Genomic DNA, 12,576 nt, shown 5'->3' with positions numbered 1-12,576 from the left:
TTGGGGATGGTTTTGATCACTGCCTCCTGTACAGTGTTACGAACCTCCATTCATAGTTCTTCAGGCACTCTGTCTATCAGATCTAACTCAAATGTATCAGTGAGTTTGGGTTAACTTGGTAGGGTAAGCACATGTGTTTTCTTGTTCTTTCTGCCCAATGAGGAGTGAACTGAGATCCTGTTCTGAGAGGGAGGATTAGGAGAACTTCTGTGTTCATGGCAGTGAGACCCACAGCTCCCTCCCTCTGCTGGGCTTGGGCAGCCATGCTTCTACTGCATCCGGACCAGGTGGGAGGAGTTCTATCTGCAGAAACTGACCAGCTCAAAAGAAACACATTTGGATACTGATATTCAGATACCTCAACAAATATTCAGATACCCCCAGGCTCCTCTCTCCATGGGATTCTTCAGGGAAGAATACTGGAGCGGGTTGTCATTCCCTTCTCCAGGGGGTCTTCCAGACCCAGGGATTGAACTCTGGTCTCCCACGTTGCAGGCAGATTCTTTACCATCAGAGCTATCAGGGAAGCCCATATTCAGATACCTCCAACAAAACAGCTTGACAGCATCATCTTTGAGGATTGTCAAAGATGTCAATCCAGCAGTCAGCAGCTACCCTACACAGCATCCAAACAGGTCTGGGAGCCTCCTCCTAAGCAAGGGTGAGCATCAAAGAGTTGCCAGTCACTTAGAGACAGAGATGCAACAGAAAAGAAATTGGAAGGAGTAAGAGGAAGAGAATAAAAATGAAAAACAAAATTCTGAAAGTAATAACCTTAGAGAAACAAAAATAGATTATTGAATCCAGGGATTAAAGCACCATGCCCCCCAGCAAGGGAAAACCAAAAAACAGGACAGTGCTGTTGAAGAGGTAAAATATAATAGTAGAATTTCAAAAAATAAAGTTGAAAAAAAAGAAAATCTCCTAAAAAGTAGCCAAATGACAAAGTGATGGGTGAGGGATATATGTAAAGAAAATTGCAGGAGTTCCTTGGAAAAAAAGAAGCAAACAGAGGAAGGAAATTGTAAAGAAACAGTAACAAAAAACAAACAAACAAAACTTATAACAAAAGGCTAGGGAGTTTCAGATCTAAAATGGGCCCTGGCTTTCAGTTGTATCCATATCTTGGCTATTGTGAATAATGCTGCAGTGAACAGGGGGTGTAGATATCTCTTTAGGTCATTTCCTTTGAATTCAGTTCAGTTCAGTCACTCAGTCATGTCCGACTCTTTGCGACCCCATGGACTGCAGCACGCCAGGCCTCCCTGTCCATCACCACCTCCCGGAGTCCATCCAAACCCATGTCCATTGAGTCGGTGATGCCATCCAACCATCTCATCCTCTATGGTCCCCTTCTCCTCCCGCCTTCAATCTTTCCCAGCATCAGGGTCTTTTCAAATGAGTCAGCTCTTCGCACCAGGTGGCGAAAGTATTGGAGTTTCAGCTTCAGCATCAGTCCTTCCAATGAACACCCAGGGCTGATCTCCTTTAGGATGGACTGGTTGGATGTCCTTGCAGTCCAAGGGACTCTCAAGAGTCTTCTCCAACACCACAGTTCAAAAGCATCAATTCTTCAGTGCTCAGCTTTCTTTATACTCCAACTCTCACATCCATAGGAATATATACACAGAAGTAGTACTGCCGGATCATATAGTAGTTCTGTTTTTAGTTTTTTGAGGACCCTCCAGAGTGGCTGCACCAATTTACATTCCCATCGACAGTGCACGAAGGTTCCAGTTTCTCGTCTCTTCTCTGCTTGATAGGAGCCGTTTGACAGATGTGAGGTGCTGCCTCATTGTGGTTTCAGTTTGCATTTTCCGGACGATCAGTGATGTTGACACATGTTCGTATACCTGTTGGCCATTTGCATGTCTTGTTTGGCAAAAATTGTCTTAGTCCATTTGCCTGTTTAGGCTATTTTTAAGTTGCATATGTTCCTTATATTTTTTCCACACTCTTTTTTTTTTTTTTTTAGGGATTGCGTTGGATCTATAAATTGCTTTGGGTAGTGTACTCATTTTCACTATATTGATTCTTCCAATCCATGAACATGGTCTATTTCTCCATCTATTAGTGTCCTCTTTGATTTCTTTCACCAGTGTTTTATAGTTTTCTATATATAGGTCTTTAGTTTCTTTAGGTAGATATATTCCTAAGTATTTTATTCTTGTCGTTGCAATGGTGAATGGAATTGTTTCCTTAATTTCTCTTTCTGTTTTCTCATTATTAGTGTATAGGAATGCAAGGGATTTCTGTGTGTTGATTTTATATCCTGCAACTTTACTATAATCATTGATTAGTTCTAGTAATTTTCTGGTGGAGTCTTTAGGGTTTTCTATGTAGAGGATCATGTCATCTGCAAATAGTGAGAGTTTTACTTCTTCTTTTCCAATTTGGATTCCTTTTATTTCTTTTTCTGCTCTGATTGCTGTGGCCAAAACTTCCAAAACTATGTTGAATAGTAATGGTGAAAGTGGGCACCCTTGTCTTGTTCCTGACTTTAGAGGAAATGCTTTCAATTTTTCACCATTGAGGATAATGTTTGCTGTGGGTTTGTCATATATAGCTTTTATTATGTTGAGGTATGTTCCTTCTATTCCTGCTTTCTGGAGAGTTTTATCATAAATGGATGTTGAATTTTGTCAAAGGCTTTCTCTGCATCTATTGAGATAATCATATGGTTTTTGTTTTTCAATTTGTTAATGTGGTGTATTACATTGATTTGCGGATATTGAAGAATCCTTGCATCCCTGGGATAAAGCCCACTTGGTCATGGTGTATGATCTTTTTAATGTGTTGTTGGATTCTGATTGCTAGAATTTTGTTTAGGATTTTTGCATCTATGTTCATCAGTGATATTGGCCTGTAGTTTTCTTTTTTTGTGGGATCTTTGTCAGGTTTTGGTATTAGGGTGATGGTGGCCTCATAGAATGAGTTTGGAAGTTTACCTTCCTCTGCAATTTTCTGGAAGAGTTTGAGCAGGATAGGTGTTAGCTCTTCTCTAAATTTTTGGTAGAATTCAGCTGTGAAGCCGTCTGGACCTGGGCTTTTGTTTGCTGGAAGATTTTTGATTACAGTTTCAATTTCCGTGCTTGTGATGGGTCTGTTAAGGTTTTCTATTTCTTCCTGGTCGAGTTTTGGAAAGTTGTACTTTTCTAAGAATTTGTCCATTTCTTCCTCGTTGTCCATTTTATTGGCATATAATTTTTGATAATAGTCTCTTATGATCCTTTGTATTTCTGTGTTGTCTGTTGTGATCTCTCCATTTTCGTTTCTAATTTTATTGATTTGATTTTTCTCCTTTGTTTCTTGATGAGTCTGGCTAATGGTTTGTCAATTTTATTTATCCTTTCAAAGAACCAGCTTTTGGCTTTGTTGATTTTTGCTATGGTCTCTTTTGTTTCTTTTGCATTTATTTCTGCTCTAATTTTTAAGATTTCTTTCCTTCTACTAACCCTGGGGTTCTTCATTTCTTCCTTTTCTAGTTGCTTTAGGTGTAGAGTTAGGTTATTTATTTGACTTTTTTCTTGTTTCTTGAGGTGTGCCTGTATTGCTATGAACTTTCCCCTTAGGACTGCTTTTACTGTGTCCCACAGGTTTTGGGTTGTTGTGTTTTCATTTTCATTCGTTTCTATGCAAATTTTGATTTCTTTTTGATTTCTTCTGTGATTTGTTGGTTATTCAGCAGCGTGTTGTTCAGCCTCCATATGTTGGAATTTTTAATAGTTTTTCTCCTGTAATTGAGATCTAATCTTACTGCATTGTGGTCAGAAAAGATGCTTGGAATGATTTCTATTTTTTTGAATTTACCAAGGCTAGCTTTATGGCCCAGGATGTGATCTATCCTGGAGAAGGTTCCATGTGCGCTTGAGAAAAAGGTGTAATTCATTGTTTTGGGATGAAATGTCCTATAGATATCAATTAGGTCTAACTGGTCTATTGTATCGTTTAAAGTTTGTGTTTCCTTGTTAATTTTCTGTTTAGTCGATCTATCCATAGGTGTGAGTGGGGTATTAAAGTCTCCCACTATTATTGTGTTATTGTTAATTTCTCCTTTCATACTTGTTAGCATTTGTCTTACATACTGCGGTGCTCCGTGTTGGGTGCATATATATTTATAATTGTTATATCTTCTTCTTGGATTGATCCTTTGATCATTATGTAGTGACCTTCTTTGTCTCTTTTCACAGCCTTTGTTTTAAAGTCTATTTTATCTGATATGAGTATTGCTACTCCTGCTTTCTTTTGGTCCCTATTTGCATGGAAAATCTTTTTCCAGCCCTTCACTTTCAGTCTGTATGTGTCCCCTGTTTTGAGGTGGGTCTCCTGTAGACAACATATGTAGGGGTCTTGTTTTTGTATCCATTCAGCCAGTCTTTGTCTTTTGGTTTGGGGCATTCAACCCATTTACATTTAAGGTAATTACTGATAAGTATGATCCCGTTGCCATTTACTTTATTGTTTGGGGTTCAATTTATACACCATTTTTGTGTTTCCTGTCTAGAGAATATCCTTTAGTATTTGTTGGAGAGCTGGTTTGGTGGTGCAGAATTCTCTCAGCTTTTGCTTGTCTGAGAAGCTTTTGATTTCTCCTTCATACTTGAATGAAATCCTTGCTGGGTACAATAATCTGGGCTGTAGGTTATTTTCTTTCATCATTTTAAGTATGTCTTGCCATTCCCTCCTGGCTTGAAGAGTTTCTGTTGAAAGATCAGCTGTTATCCTTATGGGAATTCCCTTGTGTGTTATTTGTTGTTTTTTTCCCTTGCTGCTTTTAATATTTATTCTTTGTGTTTGATCTTTGTTAATTTGATTAATATGTGTCTTGGGGTGTTTCGCCTTGGGTTTATCCTGTTTGGGATTCTCTGGGTTTCTTGGACTTGGGTGATTATTTCCTTCCCCAGTTTAGGGAAGTTTTCAACTATTATCTCCTCAAGTATTTTCTCATGGTCTTTCTTTTTGTCTTCTTCTTCTGGAACCCTATGATTCAATGTTGTAGTGTTTAATATTGTCCTGGAGGTCTCTGAGATTGTCCTCATTTCTTTTAATTCGTTTTTCTTTTATTCTCTCTGATTCATTTATTTCTACCATTCTATCTTCTAATTCACTAATCCTATCTTCTGCCTCTGTTATTCTACTATTTGTTTGCCTCCAGAGTGTTTTTAATTTCATTTATTGCATTATTCATTATATATTGACTCTTTTTTATTTCTTCTAGGTCCTTGTTAAACCTTTCTTGCATCTTCTCAATCCTTGTCTCCAAGCTATTTATCTGTGATTCCATTTTAATTTCAAGATTTTGGATCAATTTCACTATCATTATTTGGAATTCTTTATCAGGTAGATTCCCTATCTCTTCCTCTTTTGTTTGGTTTGGTGGGCATTTATCCTGTTCCTTTATCTGCTGGCTATTCCTCTTGTCTCTTCATCTTGTTTAAATTGCTGAGTTTGGGGTGTCCTTTCTGTATTCTGGCAGTTTGTGGAGTTCTCTTTATTGTGGCTTTTCCTCGCTGTGTGTGGGTTTGTACAGGTGGCTTGTCAAGGTTTCCTGGTTAGGGAAGCTTGTGTCGGTGTTCTGATGGGTGGAGTTGTATTTCTTCTCTTTGTTCAGTCGCGCTGTGGGGAGGGAGGGAGGGATGCTGCAAACAAATAACACTGGCGTGCGCTCGCAGTGCCTCAGCCACACTGGGTCTGCCCCCGCTCACGGCACGTGTAGCCTCCCTGCCCACACTGCTTGGGCTCTAGGTTGTTCCGCCGGGAACAATCCGAGGCTGGCCCTGGGTGGCATGTACCTCCCAGGTCCAAGCCGCTCAGGTTCAGGCACTCGGGTAGTCCTCAGAGGCGCAGACTCAGTTGGGCCTGAGTTTTGTGCTCTTCCCAGGTCCGAGCAGCTCAAGTGATGAGGTGTTTGGCGAGCGCCAATGCTGCGACTTATCGCCTCCCCGCCACTCGGTTATCTGGTTGTAAAACCGGCGCACCTTCTCAGGCAGATGTTAACCGTCCAGACCCCCAAGAAGTTTTAGTTAGCAAAGAAGCCTGCTTACAGTTTTATAGATAATGTCTCTCTGGGGCTGCGATTGCCCCCTTCCGGCTCTGGCTGCCTGTCACCGGAGGGGGAAGGTCTGCAGCCGGCTATCTCTGTTCAATTCTTTGTTCCGTGCGCGGGCCTGGCGGTGTCTTACGTTGGGGCTGGCTTTTCGCGTGGTAGATATCCCGCAGTCTGGTTTGCTAGCCCAAATTATTTCGCTTAGATAGTGCTCAGGGTATTCAGGCCAGATTCTTACTCTGAGCGATGCAGCCCGCGCTGCGCCTCCCTGCCCAGCCCCCGCTTGCTAATGGCGCGTGCAGGGGTCTGCGCTGCTTCTCCGCTGGGGGAGTTACCGTAGGACTCGCAATCTTTGAGTTTTAATTGTTTATTTATTTTTACTTCCTGTTATGTTGCCCTCTGTGCTTCCAAAGCTCGGCACAGATTCAGCAGTGAGAAGGTTTCCTGGTGTTTGGAAACTTCTCTCTTTTTAAGACTCCCTTCCCGGGACGGAACTCCGTCCCTCCCTCTTTTGTCTCTTTTTTTGTCCTTTATATTTTTTCCTACCTCCTTTCGAAGAGTTGGATTGCTTTTCTGGGTGCCTGATGTCCTCTGCCGGCATTCAGAAGTTGTTTTGTGGAATTTACTCGACGTTTAAATGCTCTTTTGATGAATTTGTGGGGGAGAAAGTGTTCTCCCCGTCCTACTCCGCCGCCATCTTGGCTCCGGCCTTTCCACACTCCTTATCAGATATGTGGTGTGTAAATATTTGCTCCCTTTCTGTAGGGTGCCTTTTCATTTTGTTTCTTGTTTCCTTGCTGTGCAGAAACTTTTTAGTTTGGTATAGTTCGACTTGTCTAGTTTTGCTTTTGTTGCCCGAGTTTTTGGTGTCATACCCCAAAAATTATTGCTAAGACAACTGTCAAGAAGCCTCTTATTTATTTCTTGAGTTGTTTTCTGGATTCTTGTTTGATGTTTAAGTCTTTAATCCATTTTGAGTTGATGTTTGTATATAGTATGAGATATACAGTATATATACAGGGCTCAGTTTCAGTGTGTATATATATAGTGTATATACAGGGCTCAGTTTCATTTTCCTTCATGTGTATATCCCGTTTCCCAACACCATTTATTGAAGCAACTAATCTTTCCCCATTGTTTTGGATTTGAGGGTATGATACACTTGGGGAGACAATTACTGACATTTTAAAAATTAGGTATATGTAAAATGAACATGTTTTTAAAAACCACAGAAACACATGCATATAATGATGGAAGTTTTTCAAAGTGACGCAGGAGCCAACTGAAAGAGCTCCCAGTGACCAAAACTGGGACAATTTGAACAGAAAATAATAAAGCAGCACTGGATTCTAACCCAAAGTGTAAAATGAATATCCATGAGGCCATACAGATCAAACAAATTAACAGTGTGAGCAAAGAGACAAATCATGTCTGCTGCATGATCCCAAATAATTTTAGAAGCTGTATCCTCAAGGAGAGGAACTTCACTTTTCACTTCTTAACTGGGGGTGCACTTAATGACAAAGAGGGCAGTGTGAAGTCTAAGTCAAGTGACCCAGGGAAGCATCATCAGCCCTAAGTCTTGTTGATAGTGTGTGCCCTTGATATGATGTGATGAAAATGGCACTTTATCTCCGTGGCCTTTCTCTCCATCACCCAAAATCCCAGCCTAATCATTACCAGGTACAGCTATGTGTCAGTGTAATTGGTTTCCCATATAAATCTGTGCATTTTATCTTTGGTGATGGTTTAGCTGCTGAGTCGTGTCCGACTCTTTGTGACCCCTGGCTGTAGCCCGCCAGGCTCCTCTGTCCATGGGATTTCCCAGGCAGGAATACTGGTGGGTCGCCATTTCCTTCTCTAGGGGATCCTCCCCACTCAGAGGTCGGACCTAGGTCTACTGCACTGCAGCCAGATTCTCTACCAACTGAGCCACCAGGGAAGCCTGCATTTGAAAACGTTATTTTGAGAGGAAATCCGTGGACTTCCCCAGACTGACAAAGGTACTGAGGCACAAACCAGGTTGAGAACCGCTGGTCTGTGTGGGACATTATCAGACGTGCCAGTTCTTTCTCCCCATACCCACCCCTCTCCTCACTCTACCCGGTCCACGTTCGCTTTCCACTTCAGACCCTTGGCTTATCTTGTTCAGTTCTCCAGGAAGAGGAAGATTTGTTTATGCTTCTGATTTGACAAAAAAACCTTTTGAGGTTAGTTAACAGACTGTTTCCAAATAGGAAAGGGAGTACGTCAAGGCTGTATATTGTCACCCTGCTTATTTTAACTTCTGTGCAGAGTACATCATGAGAAACGCTGGGCTGGAAGAAGCACAAGCTGGAATCAAGATTGCCGGGAGAAATATCAATAACCTCAGATATGCAGATGGTACCACCCTTATGGCAGAAAATGAAGAGGAACTAAAAAGCCTCTTGATGAAGGTGAAAGAGGAGAGTGAAAAAGTTGGTTTAAAACTCAACTCATCAAAAACGAAGATCATGGCATCTGGTCCCATCACTTGATGGGAAATAGATGGGGAAACAGTGGAAACAGTGGCTGACTTTATTTTTCTGGACTCCAAGATCACTGCAGATGGTGACTGCAGCCATGTAATTAAAAGACGCTTACTCCTTGGAAGAAAAGTTATGACCAACCTAGATAGCATATTGAAAGGCAGAGACATTACTTTGCCAACAAAGGTCCATCTAGTCAAGGCTATGGTTTTTACAGTGGTCATGTATGGATGTGAGAGTTGGACTGTGAAAAAAGCTGAGCACCAAAGAATTGATGCTTTTGAACTGTGGTGTTGGAGAAGACTCCTGAGTGTCCCTTGGACTGCAAGGAGATCCAACCAGTCCATTCTGAAGGAGATCAGCCCTGGGATTTCTCTGGAAGGAATGATGCTCAAGCTGAAACTCCAGTACTTTGGCCACCTCATGCGAAGGGTTGACTCATTGGAAAAGACTCGGATGCTGGGAGGGATTGGGGGCAGGAGGAGAAAGGGACGACAGAGGATGAGATGGCTGGATGGCATCACTGACTCGATGGACACGAGTCTGAGTGAACTCCGGGAGTTGGTGATGGACAGGGAGGCCTGGCGTGCTGTGATTCATGGAGTCGCAAAGAGTCGGACACGACTGAGCGACTGAACTGAACTGAGGTCAGCCTTTGGAGAAGGAAATGGCAACCCACTCCAGTATTCTGGCCAGGATAATCCCATGGGCAGAGGAGCCAGGCGGGCTGCAGTCCATGGGGTCACAATAGAGTAGGACAGGACTTAGCAACTAAACAACAACAAGAGGCTTTGCCCTAGATTCCGAGGGCTCTGTAACTATCCCATCCCAAATAGCCTGTTTGGGAAGGAAGGCCCACGGAAGGTGGGCAGTGGAGGGGTATGCAGATGACCAAGGCATCACCGACAACTGAGTTCTGATCTTGGATGTGCCCAGGCCCCACCAGGCTCCTCTGTCCATGGAATTTTCCAGGAGAGAAGACTGGAGTGGGTTGCATTTCCTCCTCCAGGAGATCTTCCTGACCCAGGAATTGAACCCACATCTCCCGCACATTGCTTAACCATGACTCTCTGGAAAGAAACACATGCATATGTATTCAGACCTATGTTTATTACCATGTCATTGATATAAGATATGTACATGCAGTTTTACAAATAATAGTGAAATATGTACTTCTCTTCCTTGCATATTCAACATAGCTGTGGATTCTCTCAGAGCACCTTCCTCGATTTTTACTAAACCCATGTATCTGTTGTCAGCCTGTGGTTTTAGTTGACAAATGAGTGTCATTTCAGTATGAATGTTGCCTGATACTTTTCTTTGTGTTAATGAGGAAAGTGAAAGTGAAACTGCAAAATCTATGCCAGAACGTCGCTCATCCAACTTTTTTAAGTCAGGGACTCCTTTGCTGAATCAGATGATGGTTTTTGAATGCTGGAAGAATATTACCTCCATTTTTTGTGCTATTCACAGTGTGACACAGACGTGACACACGTTTATGTGCATCTGCACTTGTATTTTCTCTACCACTTTGGAAGTCTGCACAGTCAAATCAAAGCAGTAAATCAAGCCTTCATCTGTCGTACTTGCTCATTTCTAGACCTTTTTTTGGGCTCCAAAATCACTGCAGATGCTGATTGCCCCCATGAAATTAAAAGACGCTTACTCCTTGGAAGGAAAGTTATGACCAACCTAGATAGCATATTGAAAAGCAACAACATTACTTTGCCAACAAAGGTCCATCTACTCAAGGCTATGGTTTTTCCTGTGGTCATGTATAGATGTGAGAGTTGGACTATAAAGAAAGCTGAGCACTGAAGAATTGATGCTTTCGAACTGTGGTGTTGGAGAAGACTCTTGAGAGTCCCTTGGACTGCAAGGAGATCCAACCAGTCCATTCTGAAGGAGATCAGCCCTGGGATTTCTTTGGAAGGAATGATGCTAAAGCTGAAACTCCAATACTTTGGCCACCTCATGCGAAGAGTTGACTCATTGGAAAAGACTGTGATGCTGGGAGGGGTTGGGGGCAGGAGGAGAAGGGGACGACAGAGGATGAGATGGCTGGATGGCATCACCGACTCGATGGACATGAGTCTGAGTGAACTCCGGGAGTTGGTGATGGACAGGGAGGCCTGGTGTGCTGTGATTCACGGGATCGCAGAGTCGCACACGACTGAGTGACTGAACTGAACTGAACTGACTTATGGTGTAAATATTCCCGTAGCCGACTTCATGCTGCTAACCTGAATGAACATGGGAAGATCCGCACAGAAGCACAGCATTATATGGCATTTCATCACACAGACAAGACAGACCTACTAACATCAAGAGCAAAGAAGACAACAAAATCCAGCACAAAATATTACGAATCAATGCGTTTGCAGTATTGGTAGCTTGTGTTGTTAACATGATTTATCCTTTCATAATTTTATGTGTTTACTTCTGGCTGTGCTGTGGGTCTGTGTTGCTTTTCTCTAGTTGCGAGCAGGGGCTACTTTCTAGCTGTGGCGCGCAGGCCGGTCGGTGTGATGGCTTCTGTTGTGTGGAGCACGGGCTCTGGGGTGTGAGGGCTTCAGTAGTTGTGGCACATGAGCTTAGACATTCTGCAGCATGTGGAATCTTCCCGGACCAGGGACTGAACCCACGTCCCTTGCAGTGGCAGGTGGATTCTTATCCTCTGGACCACCAGGGAAATCCTGGCAGCGTTTTTTCCTTGAAATCAGAACACCCACTCCTTTCATTGGTTCTTGCTTTCTTACTCTATATTCTTTTCTCTCCCCCTAACCAAGAAGATTTAGAAAAGCTTTACTTTCTGTAATTTGAATAATTTTTGAACGATTTACCAAATATGCATTTTTTTAGCTACCTACCCCCACCCCCAGCTAGTTTCTCGAAAATGTATGAAGTGATCTGATCCTTCCTCCCCACGGTGGCCAGTCACTCCTTCAAGTTCTCCTGCAAGTTCTGATTCTTTCGTTCTGTTTGTACTTCTTAAGGGCCTTGGGTAAGACACTATTGAAGATATTGATATGTTTCACTAGTCTCTAATATTTTTCACCAGCACTATAACCTTCATGATCTCAAAGCTTTGGGCCTGTATTTTCAGAATCCACCTCCTTTGTTTAATGAAGTCAGTGCCGCAATGATCCAGGCTGACAGGCTGTGCCACCTGAGGAATAAGGTGCAGATAAAGCATGAAGAGGAATACAGAGATGCCTTGGTCACAATCAAGGATGACCTGAAACTCACAGAAGGTCCCGACATCAAGGAGAACCTTCAGGATCAGATCCGTCATTGGTTCATCGAATGCAGGTGAGTGCAGGGTGTCTGTCCTGATGGTCTCTTCTGTGGTGGGCGATGTCCTGGGATATTTTTAAGCATAGAAATATTCTGATATAGATTCATGTGCTTTTCTGGCTTCATTTTAGAAAAGTAAAAAGGCTAAGAGTTGAAGGACAGGGAAGCCCGGTGTGCCGAAGTCCATGGGGTCGCAGAGTTGTACACGACTGAGCGACTGAACAACGACAGATCCCCGTGGTAGGCGGATGGCCTCTGCGGACCCCGCCTCTTCCCCTGGTGATGCCCTCCCCTCCTTGCATGTGATGTAGACCTGGAGCTTCAGTTCTAAAGGAAAGAGTGTGGCAAAAGCAATGGCGACCCTGCCGTCCTGCTTGCCTCTCGATCCCTCACGTGCTTTCTCCCTCTGACTCTGAGAGTGGTCAGGTGCTGCCCAGCAGAGGGGCCCACTTGGAAGGAACTGACAGAGGTTCCTGGCAACAGCCAGCAAGGAGCCTAGGGCCTCCTTCCAGCCTGAGAAGAACAGAGTCCTGTCCACAGTCACGTGTGTGAACTCAGGGCATTCTCCCCCAGGCGAGCCTTCCAGTGAGGCTGCGGCCCCAGCCAACACTGACTGCAGCCTTGAGGGGGCGGGGACCCTGAGACACGGGTATTCTGCTAAGCCACACCTGGCTCCCCATCCACAGTCACGTGTGTCATTTCAGTCACTGACTGTTGGGGTGA

General features: G+C 43.3%; 1 protein-coding gene across 3 annotated transcripts in view; it reads left to right on the top strand.

Moving 5' to 3' along the window:
• Nucleotides 1-12,576, top strand: part of IQCA1 (IQ motif containing with AAA domain 1) — a 187,133-nt gene that overhangs the window by 43,650 nt on the left and 130,907 nt on the right. For all 3 annotated transcript variants that reach the window (XM_005902521.2, XM_070368542.1, XM_070368543.1), the window contains exon 6: nucleotides 11,663-11,868. In XM_005902521.2, coding sequence (XP_005902583.2) covers nucleotides 11,663-11,868 — 206 coding nt within the window. The remainder of the gene's footprint in view (nucleotides 1-11,662; nucleotides 11,869-12,576) is intronic.

Source organism: Bos mutus, chromosome 3 (genome assembly GCF_027580195.1).
Source record: "Bos mutus isolate GX-2022 chromosome 3, NWIPB_WYAK_1.1, whole genome shotgun sequence".
NCBI lineage: Eukaryota > Metazoa > Chordata > Mammalia > Artiodactyla > Bovidae > Bos > Bos mutus.
The sequence above is the reverse complement of the archived record's forward strand: the minus strand, read 5'-3'. Positions and strand labels throughout refer to the sequence as shown.